Below are 19391 nucleotides of genomic sequence, written 5' to 3' on the forward strand. Positions count from 1 at the left end.
AAAATAACCTGTGGGCAATGAAAGCATGTTCACCCAGAATAAGGAACATAATTGGGATTAAAAAGCCAAATGACACCTGAATTTCAACAAAAATCAATTACCAGCGGGGAAAGGGTTTTCAAGACAACTAGAACCAGACAGTTAAACATTAGCTTTCAATGGTTTGGAGTGTGCAGGTTTTGCAATGGTGTGGTTTGGAAGCTCTCCAGAAGGAAAAAAAAAATTAAAAATAAATAAAACAATTTTCTTTTAAGAGGAGAGCTCTCTGCAATATTTTCTTTACTGAAATAATGTGATCCTTAATGACGTCTTACGTGACCCAAACTTTAAATAGACCCATTATTTTAGTTGACCTCATTCTTATTAGGTTTTTACAGGTCGGCAATGAACTATCAACAGCTTCCTGATAATTAATCCTACTTACCCAGAGAACTGTTAGCTTGTTAGTCTTATCTATGCTAAGAGGAAGCTTTTATTGCACCAGACTTCCTCATCGAATAAAAAACAAACTAAAATTCTGCAGAAAGTTCCAACATTGAGGTTTGAAAATGAAGAAACAGATTGAAAATTATGAGGCCTCCCTGTCTTTAGCCCCATGCTTGCTGAAAATCTATGGCTCATCAGGCACAGGAATGGCTTTATAGTAGAGTCAGCAGCACAACCAGTGAGATCAGGAGTGGCTCTGGGTGACTTTATCAAAATATGTGGACATTTAGCATATGCAGTTTGTTACTTAGGTGTTCTGGTTTGAGAAGCAATGGTTAAGGCATCTCAAGTAGTAAACAAAGTAGCTCCTACTGGAAGTTAATTTTCTACAATTAGTCTCACTCCTTTGACTCCAAAAATCTTTAAGAGTTTACTATTAAAATACAGCTTCAGTCTTTGGTTGTCACCTACCCCAAAGCAAGACAGGTACCTGATAGAAGGAGGGGAGAGAGGCATATTTTTATAACTCATGCAAAGTATCCTAGGAAGAAGAAAGGTGATGCATGGTAAACTTGTTTTCTTCAAATGGTAGAGGAGTAGGGAATTCATGTGGGTCTCCTCTAGCAGTTTGTAAGTGGGTTGTTTGAACATATGGGTCTTAACATGTTCATAGATTGTGGGTGTGTGTATATGTGTGTGTAAAATGAAAAGGGTTATTATTATTAGATTCCTCCTTTTGTCAGCATAGTATGAAGTTCCTCAGGTAAGGGCGTGATTTATAATTAAAGGATTTCTGCATCTGCTAATTGCCTGAGACATGTACCCTTTCTTTCCAAGGCAAATTTATGAATTTCAGTGATGCTTTATTATAAATCTATCTCCCATCAGGTTAGAGACTAATTCCAAAGAGTAGTTTAAATTCAAGTTGCCCAAGTAGATATGGATAGATTCATTAAGATGACCTCCTCTAAGGGAGGTCATTATACTCTATATTAGACAAAATAAAACATAAACATGACATTGGATCCAAAGCATTATACATTTTTATTACTCACTGTGGTGATGATGCAAGGTTTTGAACAGTTAAATTTATGGTGCTGACTTTATACATTACACCAAGCAAAGATCAGATTGCATTGTGAAGAATTTCAGCAAAGCTAGAATTGTTACCTCAGAAGATCAAGGGACATTCCCACTCAGGAAGAATAAAGATTTAATAGACATTGAGTTTAATATTTCCTCCCCTGCATGCAACTTTTTTGTAGATACTCTAAACTTATTTATAAACTCTGCTAGCGGATATTAATGACCCAGAAAAGTAATGCCCAGTCAAAAGGTAAAAGACCTTTTGGTGACCATCTGGTTACAGTCCAAATCTTTTTATATGCACCCTTCAAAAAACAAACAAACAAAAAAGGCTGGTTATCTGTCATTTTCCTCAATTAATGGTATGATCTTCTTACATTATTTTTTATATTTTTACTCTGCATAGGTTATTGTAAATCCCTTTTTAAAGAACAGGCAGGGTATAAATATAAGAACATAATACTTGAAATAAAATATATCATACAACTCTGTCTCCTCTCCATTTATGTCCTTTCCATCTCCCTGTATTTGGAGATACCTTTGTGTTGATGAAATCCTCTTCTTTCTGTCTCTACTGTCATCACTTTGGTATAGGACTGTGGTTTCTTGACCACTATGCTGAGTGATAAATCCACTTCACGTACCATTAGTACTTGCATATCTGTATGTAGAAGCATGAAAAACTGAAAGCAAATGTCATGAAACGATACCAGGGCCTCTGGCATTTTCTACACTACATCATTCTAGTTTACTGACATTGCTGGTCAAGACCACCAAAATGACTGTGGGATCCTAATGAGTTGTGGCCCATAGTTTGAAAACTAGGAGTCTAAGCCAGCATCATCATTTGCCCAGATATCTGCAGCAGCTTATTAACTGACTTCTCCTTTTCTAGCTTTTCCTCTTTGGTTCCCTACTCTATATAGCAGCAAGCAGGACCTCAAAGATAAATCAGACAATGTCATTCCCTTGCTCAAAGCTTTTGGTGTCTTCTTGCACTTACAATGTAATCCTCACAAGACCTACATGATCTAACACTTGACTCTCTCTCCAGTCTAATCTCACTTTCTCTCTCCCTTCCTCAATATGCTCTGGCCCCACAGAACTTGTTTCAGTTCCTCCAGGATGCCAGGTTCTTGCCTGCCTGGTTATAGGCTGCTCCCACTGCCAGGAACACTCTTCCTCCAACTTCTCATGGCTGGCTGTTGCTTATCTTTTAGTTCTTGGCTAAATTATTTTCCCTAGAAAGAGGCCTTTTTTGACCACCCTAGTTGAAATGAGGTCATCCCTACTTATTATCTATTTAAGCCCATTGTTTGAAAATATACCACATTTGAAAAAATAAGGAAAAAACATGTCAGCTAGAAAACTTTGACCAAGTAACGGGAAAGATGGGGTGGAGGGAAGAAAACCCAGATCAGGAAATTGTAGCTTTGGGGATTGGCTCATATTTGTCTTAGGATCAATAACTTGGACTTTGGAAGTGTGACTTAATGTGAGGCATCTTGCCTGTAATTGTTGCCTTTTAATTTTTGTTCACTATTGAATCACAATTTTGAAAATGCTGTATGTCTTTATGTCCCCACAAAGAATGAAGGAAAGGTGTAGGTACAAGTAGGCCAATGATTTAAAGACAGATTATGGGGTGTCAGTGGTGACAAGTAATCGGCAGTGGCAGGACCTAAGGGGAAAGAGTCAGAAGCTGCTGGTAGGGCCAGCTCCTGCCCACTGGGGATTCTCTGTAAGATGTCTTCTTGACTCGTAACTTATTTGGAAGGTTTTAAGTGGTGTTTAAATAGGGAAGATGTTTAAATCCTTGAACCATCCTTTCTCTAACTTTGGAGATCCTTCCTATTATGGAGATCATGGATAACTTGCCAGCTTTGTACACAGACAGACCTATTGAAGGGGCACCGGAAACTTCTTTTTTGCCCTAGGGACTTTTAGTCCCAATTTCTATTTCAGTGGTTCTCGATCTAAAGATGTTTGCACATGGTGTCAGCCCTCACCAGCAGCCAGCTGGTGGATGGAGATGCAGAATATACGTACTGTTGAGTTCACATGGGACTTAGAATCAGCTAACTTTGCCTGGGCCTCAAGGGAGATGTGTTGAGAGCGAATACCCTGAAGCCTGATGTTGGGAGCATCATCTGAACCCCCGGGGGTCTGATGCCGAGGAGTCCCAGCTGTCCCTGCTGTCTTCCACTACTAAGCATTAGGTTCCACTAGCTCCTGCAGAAAAGTTAGTTTCCAAAGTGCCAGGCATGCTCTAAGATATATTTACATGTATTTTCTCATTTAACATTACCCGGTCTGCTCTCCCAGCCTGGCCCTCTTTCAGAATCTTGTATTTATTTCTTCTCACCTCAGCACTAGGGGACCACTTCCCCAAAGCTATGACATGGACGTACATGTACTATGGGCATTATGGTCTCCATCTTTCCAGTCCCCTATAATTCCTCAACAAAAATTTGTGTTAATTATTTCACCTTTTTCCCCCCACTAAGGCTTAACCTTGAAGAGAGGTTACTATGGCCACATCAAATGAAGTGTAGCTGATTTTAAAGGGACTAAGTTTTGTAAATTCTCATGGGAAGACTCCATGTAAAAAACTAGAAAAAAAAATCCATCCCCAGGGTTCTTGCATCCACCTCTCAACTCATGATTTAATTACTTCATTTTAGAATAATGCACTCAGCTGTTCCCATGGCAGCCATTGACTTTTCCCAAGCAATGAATAATATGGAAGATGTGGCATTAACTAAGGTGGCTTTGCCATAAGGTTAAAGGAACTGGACAGCTGATCTCCAGTGCCTCTGAACCTTTGGAATATAGGTTCCATAATATCTTACTCTGGAATAATGTAACAGATAAGAAACATAGCAAACCACTGGGAGTTCAACAACACTTCTGTAACTGTAGGGGTGATCCATGGACAATGAGAACAATAACAATAAAACAGACTTCAGCTGGCGAGAAACAGCAGGTCATTGCCTGCAGGGGACGGCCAAGTCAGAAACTGGACTGTTTCATGTGTTTGGATAATGCAATCTAATACAGATGCTGGACCAACTTATGCTATAATGATATTATATTTAATATATTCTACTTAATTGTAATCAAAGTTCAATTTTCTAGTGCAGTTAAATCCAGTAAAATATATTGTAGTCATTTATTAGCCAAATTGATTAAAGAAAACAAAGTGGCATCAGCTCCAAAGGAAAGCAAAGAGGACTGATGCCAAAGATGAAGGGAGCTATATGGATAGATAAGAAGTCACAACAAGAGATTTAAAACTGGGGGCCACTGTGTTTGAGAAGATTGCAATGCTTTCCAGGGAGATACCACATTTGTCCACAGGCTTTGGGAAAATAACTTATATTTCATTTTTACAAAAACCAGTATTTATGGTTAGTGCTTTCAACTAGGTGCACAAAAGCCTTTAATTTTAAGTGGTAAAGTAAGGTGATTGTTCTGTAGGTTTGTTGAATAAAACCCCCAGTATTTCATTTCTGCTATAACTTAACAATAGGTGATATGAAATGTCACTGTCAGAGAAGAATAAAGTAAAGGAGGACTCAGAATCCTACATGGTGGTGGAATGACCACCATACATCTTAGATTTTTGAAGATGTACACAAATTTAAAATATTCTGTCCTTTTGCCTTCATAAGCATATTAGTATTTTCAGACCACATACTTTGTTTTTTGATTTGGGATACACAGTTACAATACTTAAATGTTCTAAGAATATAATAACAAAAGTTTTAATCAAAAAGCTTATTACTATAGAATTTGAATAATATAATATCCTCATAAAAGTAAATGGTGTATCTTTTATTTTATACATATGTATGAAAGCACAATTTGAAATCTAAAATTGATTATTCTTCATATATCACTTGATGAAAATAACAGAACAGTGGTGGAAGCTTCTGAAGTATTGCCAGAAGCGTTGAAAAATAAACAAGAAAAAAATTAAATCTGAAATAAAATCCCATTAATCACATGTAACTGGGGTTTCAGAAAAAATGAGTCATCAAATGATCATAAAATTGGACTCTCTGCTTTACAATAGCATTGAGGATATTTATTAAAACTTTAAAGTTGACAATATTCCAACTGAGAACGTGCTCCTCATAAATAGAGAATTTTTACTACAGACACACAGAACATTTTAAGGCTATTTAATCTAGATTAATTGCCAGGTGATTTTTAGGTAACCATAGTGATCAGACCTAAAGGATTTACAAAAGGTAGCTTAATAGCACTAGACTGATATAATAGCCATTTATCTGTATTAATAAATAGGAAATGAGAAAGGACATGTGAAAGAACAAATATCTGGGGAAAAAAATAAAGGAGATATAAGCACACATGTACACACATACTCTTACCTCCCCCTGAGGCTGTATTTAATGTCCCACACCAACTCACAGATATGGGGGTAGTGCATGACATTAGGACTTGACAGGAAATGAAGGCTTGTGTTACCCATGTTTTAGTGTAGCATAAGGTGCAGTTTGTAAAGTCTCTGCTTAATTTGATCGATACAGGCATTCAGAATTGACAATGCAAGTTCCAGAGTAAATGTTCTGATCAAATTGGTTTTTAATTAAATTTAGAAGACAACTGAAATTTCCATTTTGCTCTATTAAAAACAAGAACTTTAACCAGACATCTGGCTGTTTAATATCATGTAGATAAAACATCTAAATAATTAGCTTGTTTTTCAATTTTTTAATCCAAATGTTTGCTATCTTTAGATGTAAAGTGGATTAAGAATTAGTCATAACTCATTTTCTTTGATTTATGGAGAAAGTGTGACTCAAAATAATGACCTATCCAATACTCAAAGGGTAATTACTCTCATGTCAGAAATATTTTAAAGTCATCTCTTCACTTGGTCTAGAGTTATAACATATAAAATAGAATACATTGCAATGTACTATATAAGTATAATATTCTTTTATAATAAAATATAAAGTAAAACGTGGTGATATTCTTAATGTTATCTTTTTTGAATTATTGATTTTATTTTTTAAGTAATGGATTAAAAATATAGATGTACTACTCTGAGCATAAAATGAACTCACCTTGCAGGTGTGTCCACTACTAATGAGTTTACAAGATGCCTGTGTCACGTCTGAGTATGATGACTTCCTCAAGAAGCCCTGTAACGCACAGAAGCACATCAATTACATTCCAAGACATGTCAGGAAGAGAAGAATGGGAGAGGCCAAACAAGTTACAAGTGCTTGCAAAAAGCATTTATTTTTTAACACACAGCAAAGCCACATATCCCTTGTCAGTGGGAAGATGCTGAACTACCGCTTACACAGAACTCTCAGTACATAGAGTGGGATGTGGTTGCCAAATTAATGTCCATGAATAAAAAGTAAATATCTCCAGATTAAAAAAAAAAACAGTGAGAGGTTTGGGGCAAAAAATCACAGGCACCATTTTTTTTTCTCTTTTAATATTCTAACATGGCTTTCTGATAAGAAAAATTAAGAATCTCATTTCTTTTATGCTAAACACTTACTTCATTGAGTAATTACAAATTTCAAAACCTGCAAGGCAGTTCTATCTTTAGAGATATTTTACTTATCTAAACTGTGGCTCCTTAATCACGTGTTAGTCCAAACTCCTGTTTAATCCCCAGTACCTCTGCTGGAGTTGTGGTTTACTAGAAACCAATCTTCTCCAGTCAGAAGCTTCCATGGTTCAAATATTTCAAATATCAAATAACTTTGATAGCTCTCTTTTCTCCTTACACCTTCTCAAGTAATGCCTAACTAACTAATGTCCTGAAGGCTTTCTTTTTACTAGAAAGTTAAATTTGAATCTCTTTCATCCCACATTGTTAGAATAAATTCAGGTGTCTTAGTGTCTCCCCCCTATAGATAGTCCAGAACTAGTTTCCCAACTCACATTTTACTTGAGGAGCCCAGAATTTTCAACGTGATCAGATTTGTTTTCCCAGAGTTGTCTGCACAGTTTAAAATACCTGTCTCTTAAAACCATTCACTAAAAATAATTCATCATCCTAGTAGCTTTAAGAAAACATTTTTGTTTAAGTATTATTTATTGTGTTCAGTTTCTCAGACTTTCTAAGACAATGTGTTTTGTTTTGGTTGTTTACATATTCCATAGTAATTTCTCCTAAACATCAAGATAACATTAATTGCACTGTTTAATTATGTCTTTCTTTGGAAGCAGATAATTTTGAAGGGAAGGAAGTTAATAGGAAAAATCTTTCAAAACAAAGTGATGATAGAAATGTTAAAAAAAAGTGTTCTCTCAGATAAGGAGGTATAAATGTATTACTGAATTAATGTATGATTTATGCATATGAGTAAATATACTTTCTGCAGCTGCACACATTCATATGGTAGTTATGCAATTTCTGAATTCGGCATATCAAAATGGTGCTAGCAAAATGGGTATATACCATTTTTAAATATCTCTGAAATGTTGAAAGCTCATATAAAAGAAATCAACTATCAGTGACCAACAAATGTATCAACATAAACACAAAGTAAGTATTGGCTGAAAAAATATCAGAATGAGCTGGATATCCCCATAGAACATGGCCTTTTTTTCTCACAAGGTACATAAACATTTTTGGCCAAATTTCTTTTAGAAAAGAGGAATAATGTATTATATTCCCTCCTTGAACCCTTCTCAAAACTTTACAAGCACCATAAGTAAACATCAACATTTTCTTCAAAGAAGTTAAACATTCTTCCAGTGCAAACATGCAGAAAGAAAAACTCATAACACAAATATTTGGGGAAAAGGAATTTACTTATTTACATTTGGTAGTTTTTGAAACTATACGTGTATTTCTAATTTACATTTTGTATGTCTCTTTTGTTTGGAGTAAGCAAAAGAGTCTGGTCCATGGGACTTGTAACATTGATTAAAACGGCAAGCATTTCACTAAGATGTCAAAAACAGGAAGAACTTCTGGCATAATCAGGACTGATAGTAGCAAAAAAAAAAAAAAATACTGGCAAATCTTTCTGATGAAGAACTGTATTAAAGTACAATCTATATCAAGTTTGATTTTAAGAGTGATGATAGAGGTCTGTCTACCATAGTTTTGTGGCTTGCATATTGAATTTCCTAAGTTCACTGATCTGACAGTGAATAGAATTATTTTTATGTGATCATAGACTTCAAATAAATATTCTTAAAAATAACATCTTAGGAATTTACACTTATAAGATACTTAATGTTAGAGTAGCGATGCTTTTATAAGATGTTCATAGGTAAGAATGTAGCCTACACAAATAACCCTCTGTATAGCTAGAGGATCCTATCAAACTGAACTATTTTTTACTGATCATTTAAATCCACTCATATAGATGTAACATTAAACAGTGGGGTCAAGAGAGAAAGCGTGCTAGACCATGATTGAGAGCAACTAAGTCTAACTTTAACTTTTCCATAATTAGTTATATAAACTTGGAGAAAATCACCTAGCCTTTCTTCATCTCTAAAATTAGAACTTGCCATTGATCAGAATAATTTTGAAGATAATATGAGATAATATAGAGTAAAAAAGGATTGAAAAGTTTAAAACTATAAAAGTTAACCTGTTAATTGCTAATAACCATACAAGTAATAAGAAGTTGGACTATTTCCAAACTAACCTAGAAGTTATATAACTTAGGATGTTTCTGGCCTTCGATAAATCCTGAATAAATATTTGTTATTTCCCTGAAGAAGCATGGGGAAAGTCACTTCACAAGCACCATGGTCCTGTGAAAACAGGTACAGTAGTCTCCCCTTATCCACGGGGATATGTTCCAAGACTCCTAGTAGATATCTAAAACCATAGATAGTACTGAACCCTATATACTGTTTTTTTCCTTATATACGTCTTCTCTTTGGCATATTTGAATTGCCAGTATCAGTACTCTTGCGCTTAGGGGCCATTACTAAGTAAAATAAGGGTTACTAACAGCAGTTTTCTATGCACTTCTCTTTTTCTCACCTTCTGGATATCAGCTTTGAGGAATCATTTCATATTTGCTTCCTTCTCTTCTAAAACCATTTTTGAGAAGATAGGAAGCAGACAAAGCAAAATGGGAAAGGTAGCGTCACCGCTAAATGCACTTGGGGCAGTCTCCAAGCCTCACACTGCTTCAGTGTTGGTAGTGTTTCTTGCAAGCTCTCTGTAAGGCTGGTAGCTTGCTAGCTCTCTACTATTTTGGAGACAGACCGTTCATGGCTAGGGAAGAAACTCCCATAAGTCCAGTTAGCTCCCTGTGCATTCTGGCCCTCAATGGTTGTTTCAGGATAAAACACCTTGGTCTTCAATGTTGTGTCCAATCTGAACATTCGGAACCTGGAAAAAAAGGAACAGAGTGCAGTTCCAGTTCAGTTTTAAGTGTAAAAGGAAAGTGAGAAAATAGACTCAAGAATGAAAACGGGACTAGGAGGGCAGCCATGTGCCCTAAATCGAGGCTCTTTTCCTTTTGTAGGTTACTTAACCTTCCTCTGCCTTATTTTCCTTACCTGGACAATGGGAATGTAATATGTAAAGCTGTGATATTTGAAGAAAGTTTAAAAGAAATAATGTATGTAAAATACTGAGCCTGGCACATTATAAGAAAGTAAATAATGGTAACCGACATTAAGGCAAAAATTATATTTCTTATTGTGCTAAGTCCGGACTGATTGTTACTATAACTTTTAAATCAAAATCAACTAATTATAAGTGTTTTTCTAAGTTCTTAAGAATGTATGTAAAGTTTCCTTTTAAGAATTTCAGGTGGAGACTCATAGCAACATACTGCCATAGATTTTTTTTTTCCCCTTTTAAATAGGGAAAAGTAAATTATTTACCAAGTAGGTTCAGAAGCTAAAGCCAGGGGGGAAAAAATGCAACTCTGCACCTAAATTTAATCTGTGCTGAGCAATTTCTTGGCTGTGAATGTGTTTGGAAAGTATAAGCTCTCTTATGTGATAATTATTTTGGTTAGCTAGAAGAAAAATAAATGCTTAAAATTGCAAAGTTTGCAATTTCATGTAAGGATGAACATTTTTTTCCCCCCAGAATGTAAATATGTCAGTTTGAAGACAGAGAGAAGAAGGATAAAGAATAACAGATGCTTTCATTCAACAATTTTATTGAGTGGCCACTATGAATCGTGCACACATGAATGCAGTCAAAGCATCAAGGCACTGCCAAGAGTAAGATACCCAGATGTCTTAGTGCAAGAGTTGGTAGGTTCTGGATTATGGACATTTTGAAGGATGCTGTGAGGGGAGAACCTGGTTGGGGAGTAGGGAATGAATGCTTTGTTAAAGGGTTAAGGAAGTGTCAGTCACAAAGCTCTGGTAGCTTGGGAGGAGAGGTCTTGCCCCACTGCTGCTAGAACTTATCTTTTCCCCAGAACAGGGTCTGATGAATAGCAGGCCCTCCATGTGTGCCTCATGTTCTACTTCAGCCTCTCAGTTATGTGTTCCAATCCTGGGAGGGTCCTTAAGAGTAGCTGGGCAGAGAAGAGCAGCCTCTTTGAGAGAGGTTCCCAACCTAGAGAACTGCAGTGGCTCTCATCAGTATAGTGCAAAATATGGCTGAGCCCTTGTGTCAACTTGCTAAAATGAAGATTTCTTTAGCCCCACAGAACAAACTCCTGGGCGTGCATGAAGCACCGGTGCTCACTAGCTCTGACTTTTTTTTGTTTTGTTTTGTTTTGTTTTGTTTTGTTTTGTTTTTGACAAAGAGTTAAAATAAAGTACAAAATAGTGGTAGTGGGGTTAAACTTGACTTTTTCAGCTCAGTGTACCTAATATATGATCTACCTCTTTGGTCTTGTTTTAAGGGGCAGAATTTATATTGGCCTTTGCAAGAAACATTTTTAACAGGCCTCCTCTTTGTCTTTCAAATATGTTTGCTATTTGTACTTGTCTTGCCTTCCAGTGAGAAGGTACTGGTAACAGACATCCCATTCCTGAAAATGATGGCTAAACAGCACTCACAGCCAAACGAGTTGGGTTTAAGGCCTGACTCCAGCACTTATTAGCCATGAAACTTGGGCGAATCCCTTCACCTCTAGGTTCTTCTATTTTCAAATCCCTATGCCATAGATTACCTTCTCCTTGAAGAGTAAATAAGGTTTCATGTGTAAAGAGCTAAGCAGAGCACAGCCTACAGGTACTCCATAAATTCCTCGAACCCCCACAAACCTTATCCAAATGCACTACTGATCTCATTTTTTAAGGTGGTGGTTTATACATCTTCAAACATTGTCTAATTCTCTTATACTCTTCCCTTGGTTGACCATGCCTTTCTCCTTCCTCAGCTATCCAAGGAAAGTTCACTTTTCAAGATCCTACCCAAGTAACCCCTCTCTCTCTTCTGGTCTTCTCTCTCAGTTCCCCCAATCCTAGTTAGCCCACCACTCCTTCTCGCATGACACATGTACAGTTGAACCATAATTATGTACTTACCTGTCATGCCCACTAGACTGTGTGAAACAGTCATTCTTAAATCCTCAGCACTTAGCCTGGTGCCTGGCAGGTCATAGGTGGTCAAACCACATACACACATATATGTAATTTTGCTGAATGCCTGGATAGAATGAATGGATGCAAGCGTTGACGGTTGGACGGGGTGATACGTGTGTGCTTTTGGAAAGGCGATGGCCTATGAGAACTGTGGTCCTCTAGGCTTCCGCCGTTTCCAGATCGCCCACATTGCTGAAGGGTAATGGCTACCTTCTAAGGTCCCGCCGGTTTCTCTGCTTTGGGACACAGCTCCGCAGGGCACCGGCAGGGGGCGGCGTTGTCACACTGCTGGATGTTCCCCGGGTGACCGTCCCCTCCCCGGACCCCACGAGGCGCGCAGCTTTGGTGACTAGGCCGGGGCTCCCCCAGTTCAGAGGGGGCGGTCTGTTCTTCCTTCCAGGATAGGCGGCTGGGGTGGCGCGGGGCCACGCGAGGAAGCTTTCGGCTTCCCGGCGCGCTCCCCTTCCACCCCACCTTAGCCTCTCGGACCCTCTAAGTGACTCCGAGTCTGGGACAGGCAGCGAGCGGCCAGAAGAAAGGGTGGGCAGAGGGCGAGCTTTCTAGCAAAGATGGTGGTGCGAGGACGGGTGGGGATAATCATTACACTCGTTTCGCAGTGCCGCAGCTGGGGGGAGAAACTCTTATCCTTTAAACTCGCACCTTGACTAGCAAACCAGCTCATTCCCACTGACATTTGTTTTCACTTGAAAAAGGCAAACCTTAGCGCGGTATTACTAAGGCGCTTTTGCCTCCTGCGGTTCTCAGTGACAGGTCGCGCCGCCAAGTGTCGGGCTCCGCGCGCGGCTCTTTGCGCGCCACAAAGGCCACGGGCTACCCGCGCCGCGCGCTCCGGGCCCGCCCCCGTCCTCGGCCCCTGGCCGGTGGCCGTCCGGCCGCCAGAGCCGCCCGGGAGCCCGCTTAGTGACGCGCGCCGGCCAGGGCTGAGTCCCGGCCTCCCGGAGCCGCTCGTGCGCAGAAGTCGGACCCACGCTCGCGGCCCCGCCCTCGCGTCTCCCCAAGCTCGCCCTGAGCTTCCAGGCGCTTCCCGACGTTTCCAGAATCGAAACCCAAGGAGCCAGCCCCTCCTCTCAGGCGCAGCGACTGATTTGAATGGACAAGTGGACTCATTAATTCACCCAGACACCGGGTTTATTAATGAAGTAAACCGTCTAGCTATACACGCCACGGTGTTTAAAAGGGAAGTCGTGAAGAACCTCGGGAGCCCCATCATCTGTAAGAACCGGCCACATCTGGCGAGAATTTTATGTTTGGGAAGTTTCTGTAGTTGCGAGATGTTAGTTACGTTCCAGTGTTGAGGACCACTTAAGGACTCGTGAGACATTTTTGTCTCCTCCGTTGGGGAAAAAGAAAAAACGCATAGGCGAGGGGGCTGTATGTAAGAGAGATATGTGTATAAATACACGCACATAATATACACGCACATAATATACGCGCACATGTGCTGCCACTGGCCGGGCGCTCTGACAGCCGTGTGGCTGGGCCCCCGCGGCGCCGCGCGCCCGCACCTCCGAGCTCCGGCCGCCGGCGGGCAGGGGCGGCGCCCTATGCAGATGAGGAGGGTGTGGCGAACGCGCTGCGCCAGGGCCCCGGAAGCGCGGAGAGGCCCGGTATAAAAAAAGTACTGAAGACGTTTCCCTCGCATAAGTGCTAAAGCTCCAGAGACCGGAGCGTGTGCGGCGGCGGCGGCGGCGGCGGCAGCAGTGGGAGCCGCCACCTCTAGGACCACCGCAGCTGAGACGGCAGCAGCGCGGGCGGGGGCGAGAGGCGGGAGTGGCCAGCTCCGGCGGCTGGGGTCTGGGAAGGACTAAGTCGCTCGCCGCTGCCTGGAGCGCACTCGCGGCTCCTGGAAGTGTTGCCCCTTCGCGGCTCCTCGCTCGCTGCGCTCCTAGAAGGGGCGGCCGTCTCCAGGTGACACAGACGGGACTCCCGCTTGCGCTTTCCAGATGCATCAGAGATACTTTTGGTGCGGGGCTGCTCTGCGGGGCGCGGTGCGCGCGGCTGGGGACAGGAGGGGCTGGGGAGGAAGAGCCTCAGGGGAGTCAGTCCCCGAGTCGGGCAGGGAGCGAAGCGGGGAGGGGGCGCGCTCTTTCCTCTGCGGGCTCTTCTCGTTCGCTGCCACGCGCCCTCACCTAGCTTCTTCTCCCCTCTTTTTTATTTTTATTTTTCTTCTTCTTTTAGGACCGACCAGGGCCAAGTGGCATTCGGCGGGCACTTCATGGCGGAAGGCGAGGGGTACTTTGCCATGGTCGAGGACGAGCTGGCCGGCGGCCCCTACATCCCCCTGGGCGGCGACTTTAGCGGCGGCGAAGTCGTCGTCGGCGGCGGTTTCGGCGGGCAGTGCTTGGACTATTGCGAAAGCTCCACGGCGCACTGCAACGTGCTGAACTGGGAGCAAGTGCAGCGGCTGGACGGCATCCTGAGCGAGATCATCCCGATCCACGGGCGCGGCAACTTCCCCACGCTCGAGCTGCAGCCGAGCCTGATCGTGAAGGTGGTGCGGCGACGGCTGGCGGAGAAGTGCATCGGCGTCCGCGACGTGCGCCTCAACGGCTCGGCCGCCAGCCATGTCCTGCACCAGGACAGCGGCCTGGGCTACAAGGACCTGGACCTCATCTTCTGCGCCGACCTGCGCGGGGAAGAGGAGTTTCAGACTGTGAAGGACGTCGTGCTGGACTGCCTGTTGGACTTCTTACCCGAAGGGGTGAACAAAGAGAAGATCACACCACTCACGCTCAAGGTAAAGCCACCCGACTTGGGCGTGGGTCCGCACCCGGGCCGGGCTGGGGTGCGGCGGGCCGGGGGAAAGGGGTTTTGCAGAGGGACTTGGGTTTGATGCCACAGGTCTGCGGCCGTGACAGGTTTGGGCGCGCTTATTTACTTTGCTTTTGATTTAAAAAAAGAAAAATGAGTAAAGTGAGGTGCGTGGACAGTGTTGAGCGTTTTACTTTACTTGGTGCTTCAGCGCCACAATTCTTCTGCTTCCTCCTCTGCCCTCCCTCCTCTTCCTTCTCCTTATGTTTTAACTCTTGGCTTTCCTTGCTTGAGTCTTGTCCAGAGGAGAGTCTAAGTGGAAGAATGAAATGATGTAAATCACTTTTTGAGTCATTTTGTGATCTAGCATTTGGGAAAATAGCAGCCTGCAGCAGAACCAAGTCAGTGAGCTTATTGTATTGGAAAACGTGAATAGGTTTTCTAGCTGCATTTAGCTGACTCTGTGTGTTTAGGATAAATGTGGTGCTTCTCCGGGTTGGTTCCTGTGTTAAGGTCTAGTGGGTCCCCCTCCCTACTTTGGTTCAAAGCGCGTTTTATATGTTTAGTTAAAATTGTCTGAGGAATCAGCCTCCCAGAATGTCCTAATATAGTTCATTTTGATTGTAACTGCTGAGTACCCCTAGAAGGACAGAGGAGAGACTGATCACATCTGTTGCCTCAGGGGGAGAAGAACTGGGTGACTAGAGACAAGGATGAGAGGCAGACCAACTTTTCACGGTATCCTCTTCTGTCTTTTGATCATCGTGTGGATATTGTGTGAATGTTGTACCTGTAAGACCATTTTCAAAAAATAACACTTCAAAAGTCAGACAAGACAACAGAACCTCTCAGTCCTGAGCTACATCTGCCAAAAGCCTCAAATTATTACTTCTAGTCTCCTTCCCAGACTGTAAAACCACTCGTTAAATGTATTTTTTTTTCTGTTTTCGGAAGACTGTTTAAGCCTGTAGGTAGTGTTTTGCTGAAACTTGACAAAACAAAAGGGAAGGAGCAAAATAAATCTCATCTGTGAAGAGGATGTATTTATTTATTATTTTTTCTAGGTATGCTTATCTTCTTGTTTTATCTTTTGAATTGTAGGAAGCTTATGTGCAGAAAATGGTTAAAGTGTGCAATGACTCTGACCGATGGAGTCTTATATCCCTGTCAAACAACAGTGGCAAAAATGTGGAACTGAAATTTGTGGATTCCCTCCGGAGGCAGTTTGAATTTAGTGTAGATTCTTTTCAAATCAAATTAGACTCTCTTCTCCTCTTTTACGAATGTTCAGAGAACCCCATGACTGAAACATTTCACCCCACGATAATCGGTGAGAGCGTCTATGGTGATTTCCACGAAGCCTTTGACCACCTTTGTAACAAGATCATTGCCACCAGGAACCCAGAGGAAATCAGAGGGGGAGGCTTGCTTAAGTACTGCAACCTCTTAGTGAGGGGCTTTAGGCCTGCCTCTGATGAGATCAAGACCCTTCAGAGGTATATGTGTTCCAGGTTTTTCATCGACTTCTCAGACATTGGAGAACAGCAGAGAAAACTGGAGTCCTATTTACAGAACCACTTCGTGGGGTTGGAAGACCGCAAGTATGACTATCTCATGACCCTTCATGGAGTGGTAAATGAGAGTACAGTGTGCCTGATGGGACATGAAAGAAGACAGACTTTAAACCTTATCACAATGCTGGCTATCCGGGTGCTAGCTGACCAAAATGTCATCCCTAATGTGGCCAATGTCACTTGCTATTACCAACCGGCGCCCTATGTAGCAGATGCCAACTTTAGCAATTACTACATTGCACAAGTCCAGCCAGTATTCACATGCCAGCAACAGACATACTCCACTTGGCTACCCTGCAATTAAGAATTATTTTAAAATGTCCTGTGGGGAAGCCATTTCAGACAAGAAGGGGGGGAGGGAAGGCTGAATGACCCAGCCCTGATTAGGGACGTGTTTTGTGCAATGATGATCTGCTCCTGGTTTTAAGCTTGGCAAAGCTTGTGGATCCTTTCATAGGTATGGGAGCATGATCTTCAAGCGATCCCCACCCACCATCAACCTACCCATCCGGTCCTCCTATCCAATTGGATTCTATCCTGAAACAAAAGAGACCTGTCATTCAAAGCAAGCAGGTTCTCCTAAAATAACATGGGAAAGAAATGCTTGATGACAATATGGGTTTGCAGTACCTTGCTCCCATAGCTTTGCCGTAGGAAAGAAAAGTGAAGTTTCTTATAAGATGGAATTCAAAAAAGGGAAATTGGAAAGGATAAAAGGTCTCCCCTCAACTTAATTATCAAATCAAATTCATATAGTAACAACACAAGAAGAAGGGGAACTCCAACATTGGGTTTACTACCTGAGGCTCGTAGCAAGTGCTTTCTGTGAAATTATTCTACTGTGCTAACAGAAACGGCTTGCTCTAAATGAACAGTAGTAGGTTGGTGCAGTTTTCATAACAAACAGCAGAACTATGATGACGCAATCCATTATTTCCAGCTGCATGCATAGCTCGCATTTTTAAAATGTGAAAATGCAAGCAAAAACAGCTGTAGCAAAGAAAAGTAATGCTCAAGGACCAAAGATTTAACAGATAAAAATACCCAAGTAGAAGAGATATAGTAGAATATATAAAGAGTTACTATATTTGTTACACACCAATATACATCAAAGTGCCTGTCGCCTTTTGAAAATTTGGAGTGGAAAAATTTTATGGTTTAATGATTATTTTATTTTATCAGGGACTAAAGAAGAAAATAAAACAACACATAAGCTTGTGAATGGTGGAGGAAATGCCCTATTTTTTCTTGGCAAATACTTGTATAAAGTTAACATTGTTGGTGTGATATCATAGATACATATGTATGTGTATGTATATTATGTGTGTATATATTCATATTTGGTACGAATATATACACACAAAACATTGACTATGGTCTAGAATAATGTAGCAAATAGGAAATGTTTAAATACTGTGTTTTTATGTTTTCAACAGGATGACATGAGATGTGGGCATATTGCATTGATGCATTAAAACCCACATCTAAAAATATTAAAGCAAATGAAGGAGGAAAACAAGTAATATATTTGATAGGAAGAGCAGAAATTATACATTTTTAGTGAGTGTTTTTCCTTTTTATGTGAGCCATAGAATTCCACAAATGGGAGAATATTTGTTTGGCAGAGCACTCTTTTTTTTTTATACTGAAGTGCCATTTTGACAGTTTGAACCCTTTTATTTTTTGTAATACTTGCATGCTTCCATGGTGTATAATCCAGTGGATCATTGATCAGTGATAGTCTATTTAAATCCCTGACTGCTAAAAAGAACTTCTGGTGATCTGAACACTACTTATTAATATTTAAATAAATTTTTTAATGAATGCATTCTGCATTCCAGGACCACTAGAATTTAGTAAATGTGAAATGACCCTTTTTAAAGAGTATTTGCACAATTGCTTAAAATTTATATATGAGATATATATTATATATAAAATTTTATAAATTCATGCCAATATGAAACATCTCTAATCTGGTTGTCACACTGCATTTAAATATTTAGTACTGTACTTTAAATTCAATCACTTTGCATTGACTCAAATCCAACCTTATATTCTCTTTCCCAGTTACACCTTTGTGAAATGAACTGGTATTACTATTTCAGTTCAATGACAGCTAGTCCTGACACCATCCCTTCTCCCAGCCCTTAATTCCTTTGGACACTGGTCTCTCTGGAAATCAATTTGTTAAAAACAAAACTAACACATAAAAACCTTCCCTATGTATTGTGAAATAGCCACATAATCCTTATCAACTCTGGTGGATGAATGCTTACTATGATAATTTCTCTGAAGAATCAACCAGATTTTTATGGCCAGTTAAAGAGGGATTGGGGAAGAGAATAGCATCATCCTATTGGCAGTGTAATTTGTTTGTTATCTGGGCATCACTCAGATGCTCAGTGCTAAATTAATCCATCTGAACTACCTTTTGCACATCTTTCTTTGAAGCCTTAACAGGAACTTGATGGGTTTGCTGTAGCAGCTTCCCTGTGAATTCTGTCCTAGCTGTAACAGCTACTGCACTGCCACTCACTGCTTCCTAGGGAACTCTTCCTTTTCCCATGTTGGCTCAATCTCCTTCACTCCAGCCCTGGGTTTGAAAAATTAATTGTGAATTCCCGGGAACACTAGTCCTTTTGCAGAATAAGCCTGATACTTAACTATCAGAAACCAGAGCTCCTCCTGTTTACCTGTTTGGAAGTTTTCTAAAAGAAAACTAAGGGTATGCTCGGGAACATCGGAGCAGCTGGTAATCTGCCTTCATCCTTCTCATCCTAACTCTTGACAAATGAGTTGTCCACTATTTTTAAAGGAATCTGGAGGTCTCTGGCTCTGCCATGGCAACAACCTGCTGTTAATTTATGACACAGATTTTTGTTTGGAGGGGCCTTATTTGATAATACACTTTTCATTTGTTTTCTCAAATATTTATGTTCTTGCTTACTCCAGGGTTGGTAGCATAAGTTGAAAGTGCCAACACGCGGCATTCAGATAGAACAGGCT

At 40.9% G+C, this 19391-nt stretch overlaps 1 protein-coding gene across 2 annotated transcripts; it reads left to right on the plus strand.

The window, feature by feature from the left end:
* Positions 1-13608: 13608 nt before the first annotated feature.
* On the plus strand, positions 13609-17879 carry TENT5A (terminal nucleotidyltransferase 5A). Of its 2 annotated transcripts, XM_081044965.1 has the most exons (3): positions 13609-13968; positions 14239-14797; positions 15913-17879. In XM_081044965.1, the coding sequence occupies exons 2-3, from the start codon at positions 14276-14278 to the stop codon at positions 16687-16689; spliced, it is 1299 nt and encodes a 432-aa protein (XP_080901091.1). In that variant the 5' UTR covers positions 13609-13968; positions 14239-14275; the 3' UTR covers positions 16690-17879. The 2 variants fall into 2 exon arrangements, with proteins under 2 accessions (XP_080901091.1, XP_080901090.1); XM_081044964.1 differs by lacking the exon at positions 13609-13968 and having other exon boundaries at positions 14228-14797.
* The last annotated feature ends 1512 nt before the right edge of the window (positions 17880-19391 follow it).

The sequence above is a fragment of the Rhinolophus hipposideros genome (assembly GCF_964194185.1).
Source record: "Rhinolophus hipposideros genome assembly, chromosome: 3".
Classification (NCBI taxonomy): domain Eukaryota; kingdom Metazoa; phylum Chordata; class Mammalia; order Chiroptera; family Rhinolophidae; genus Rhinolophus; species Rhinolophus hipposideros.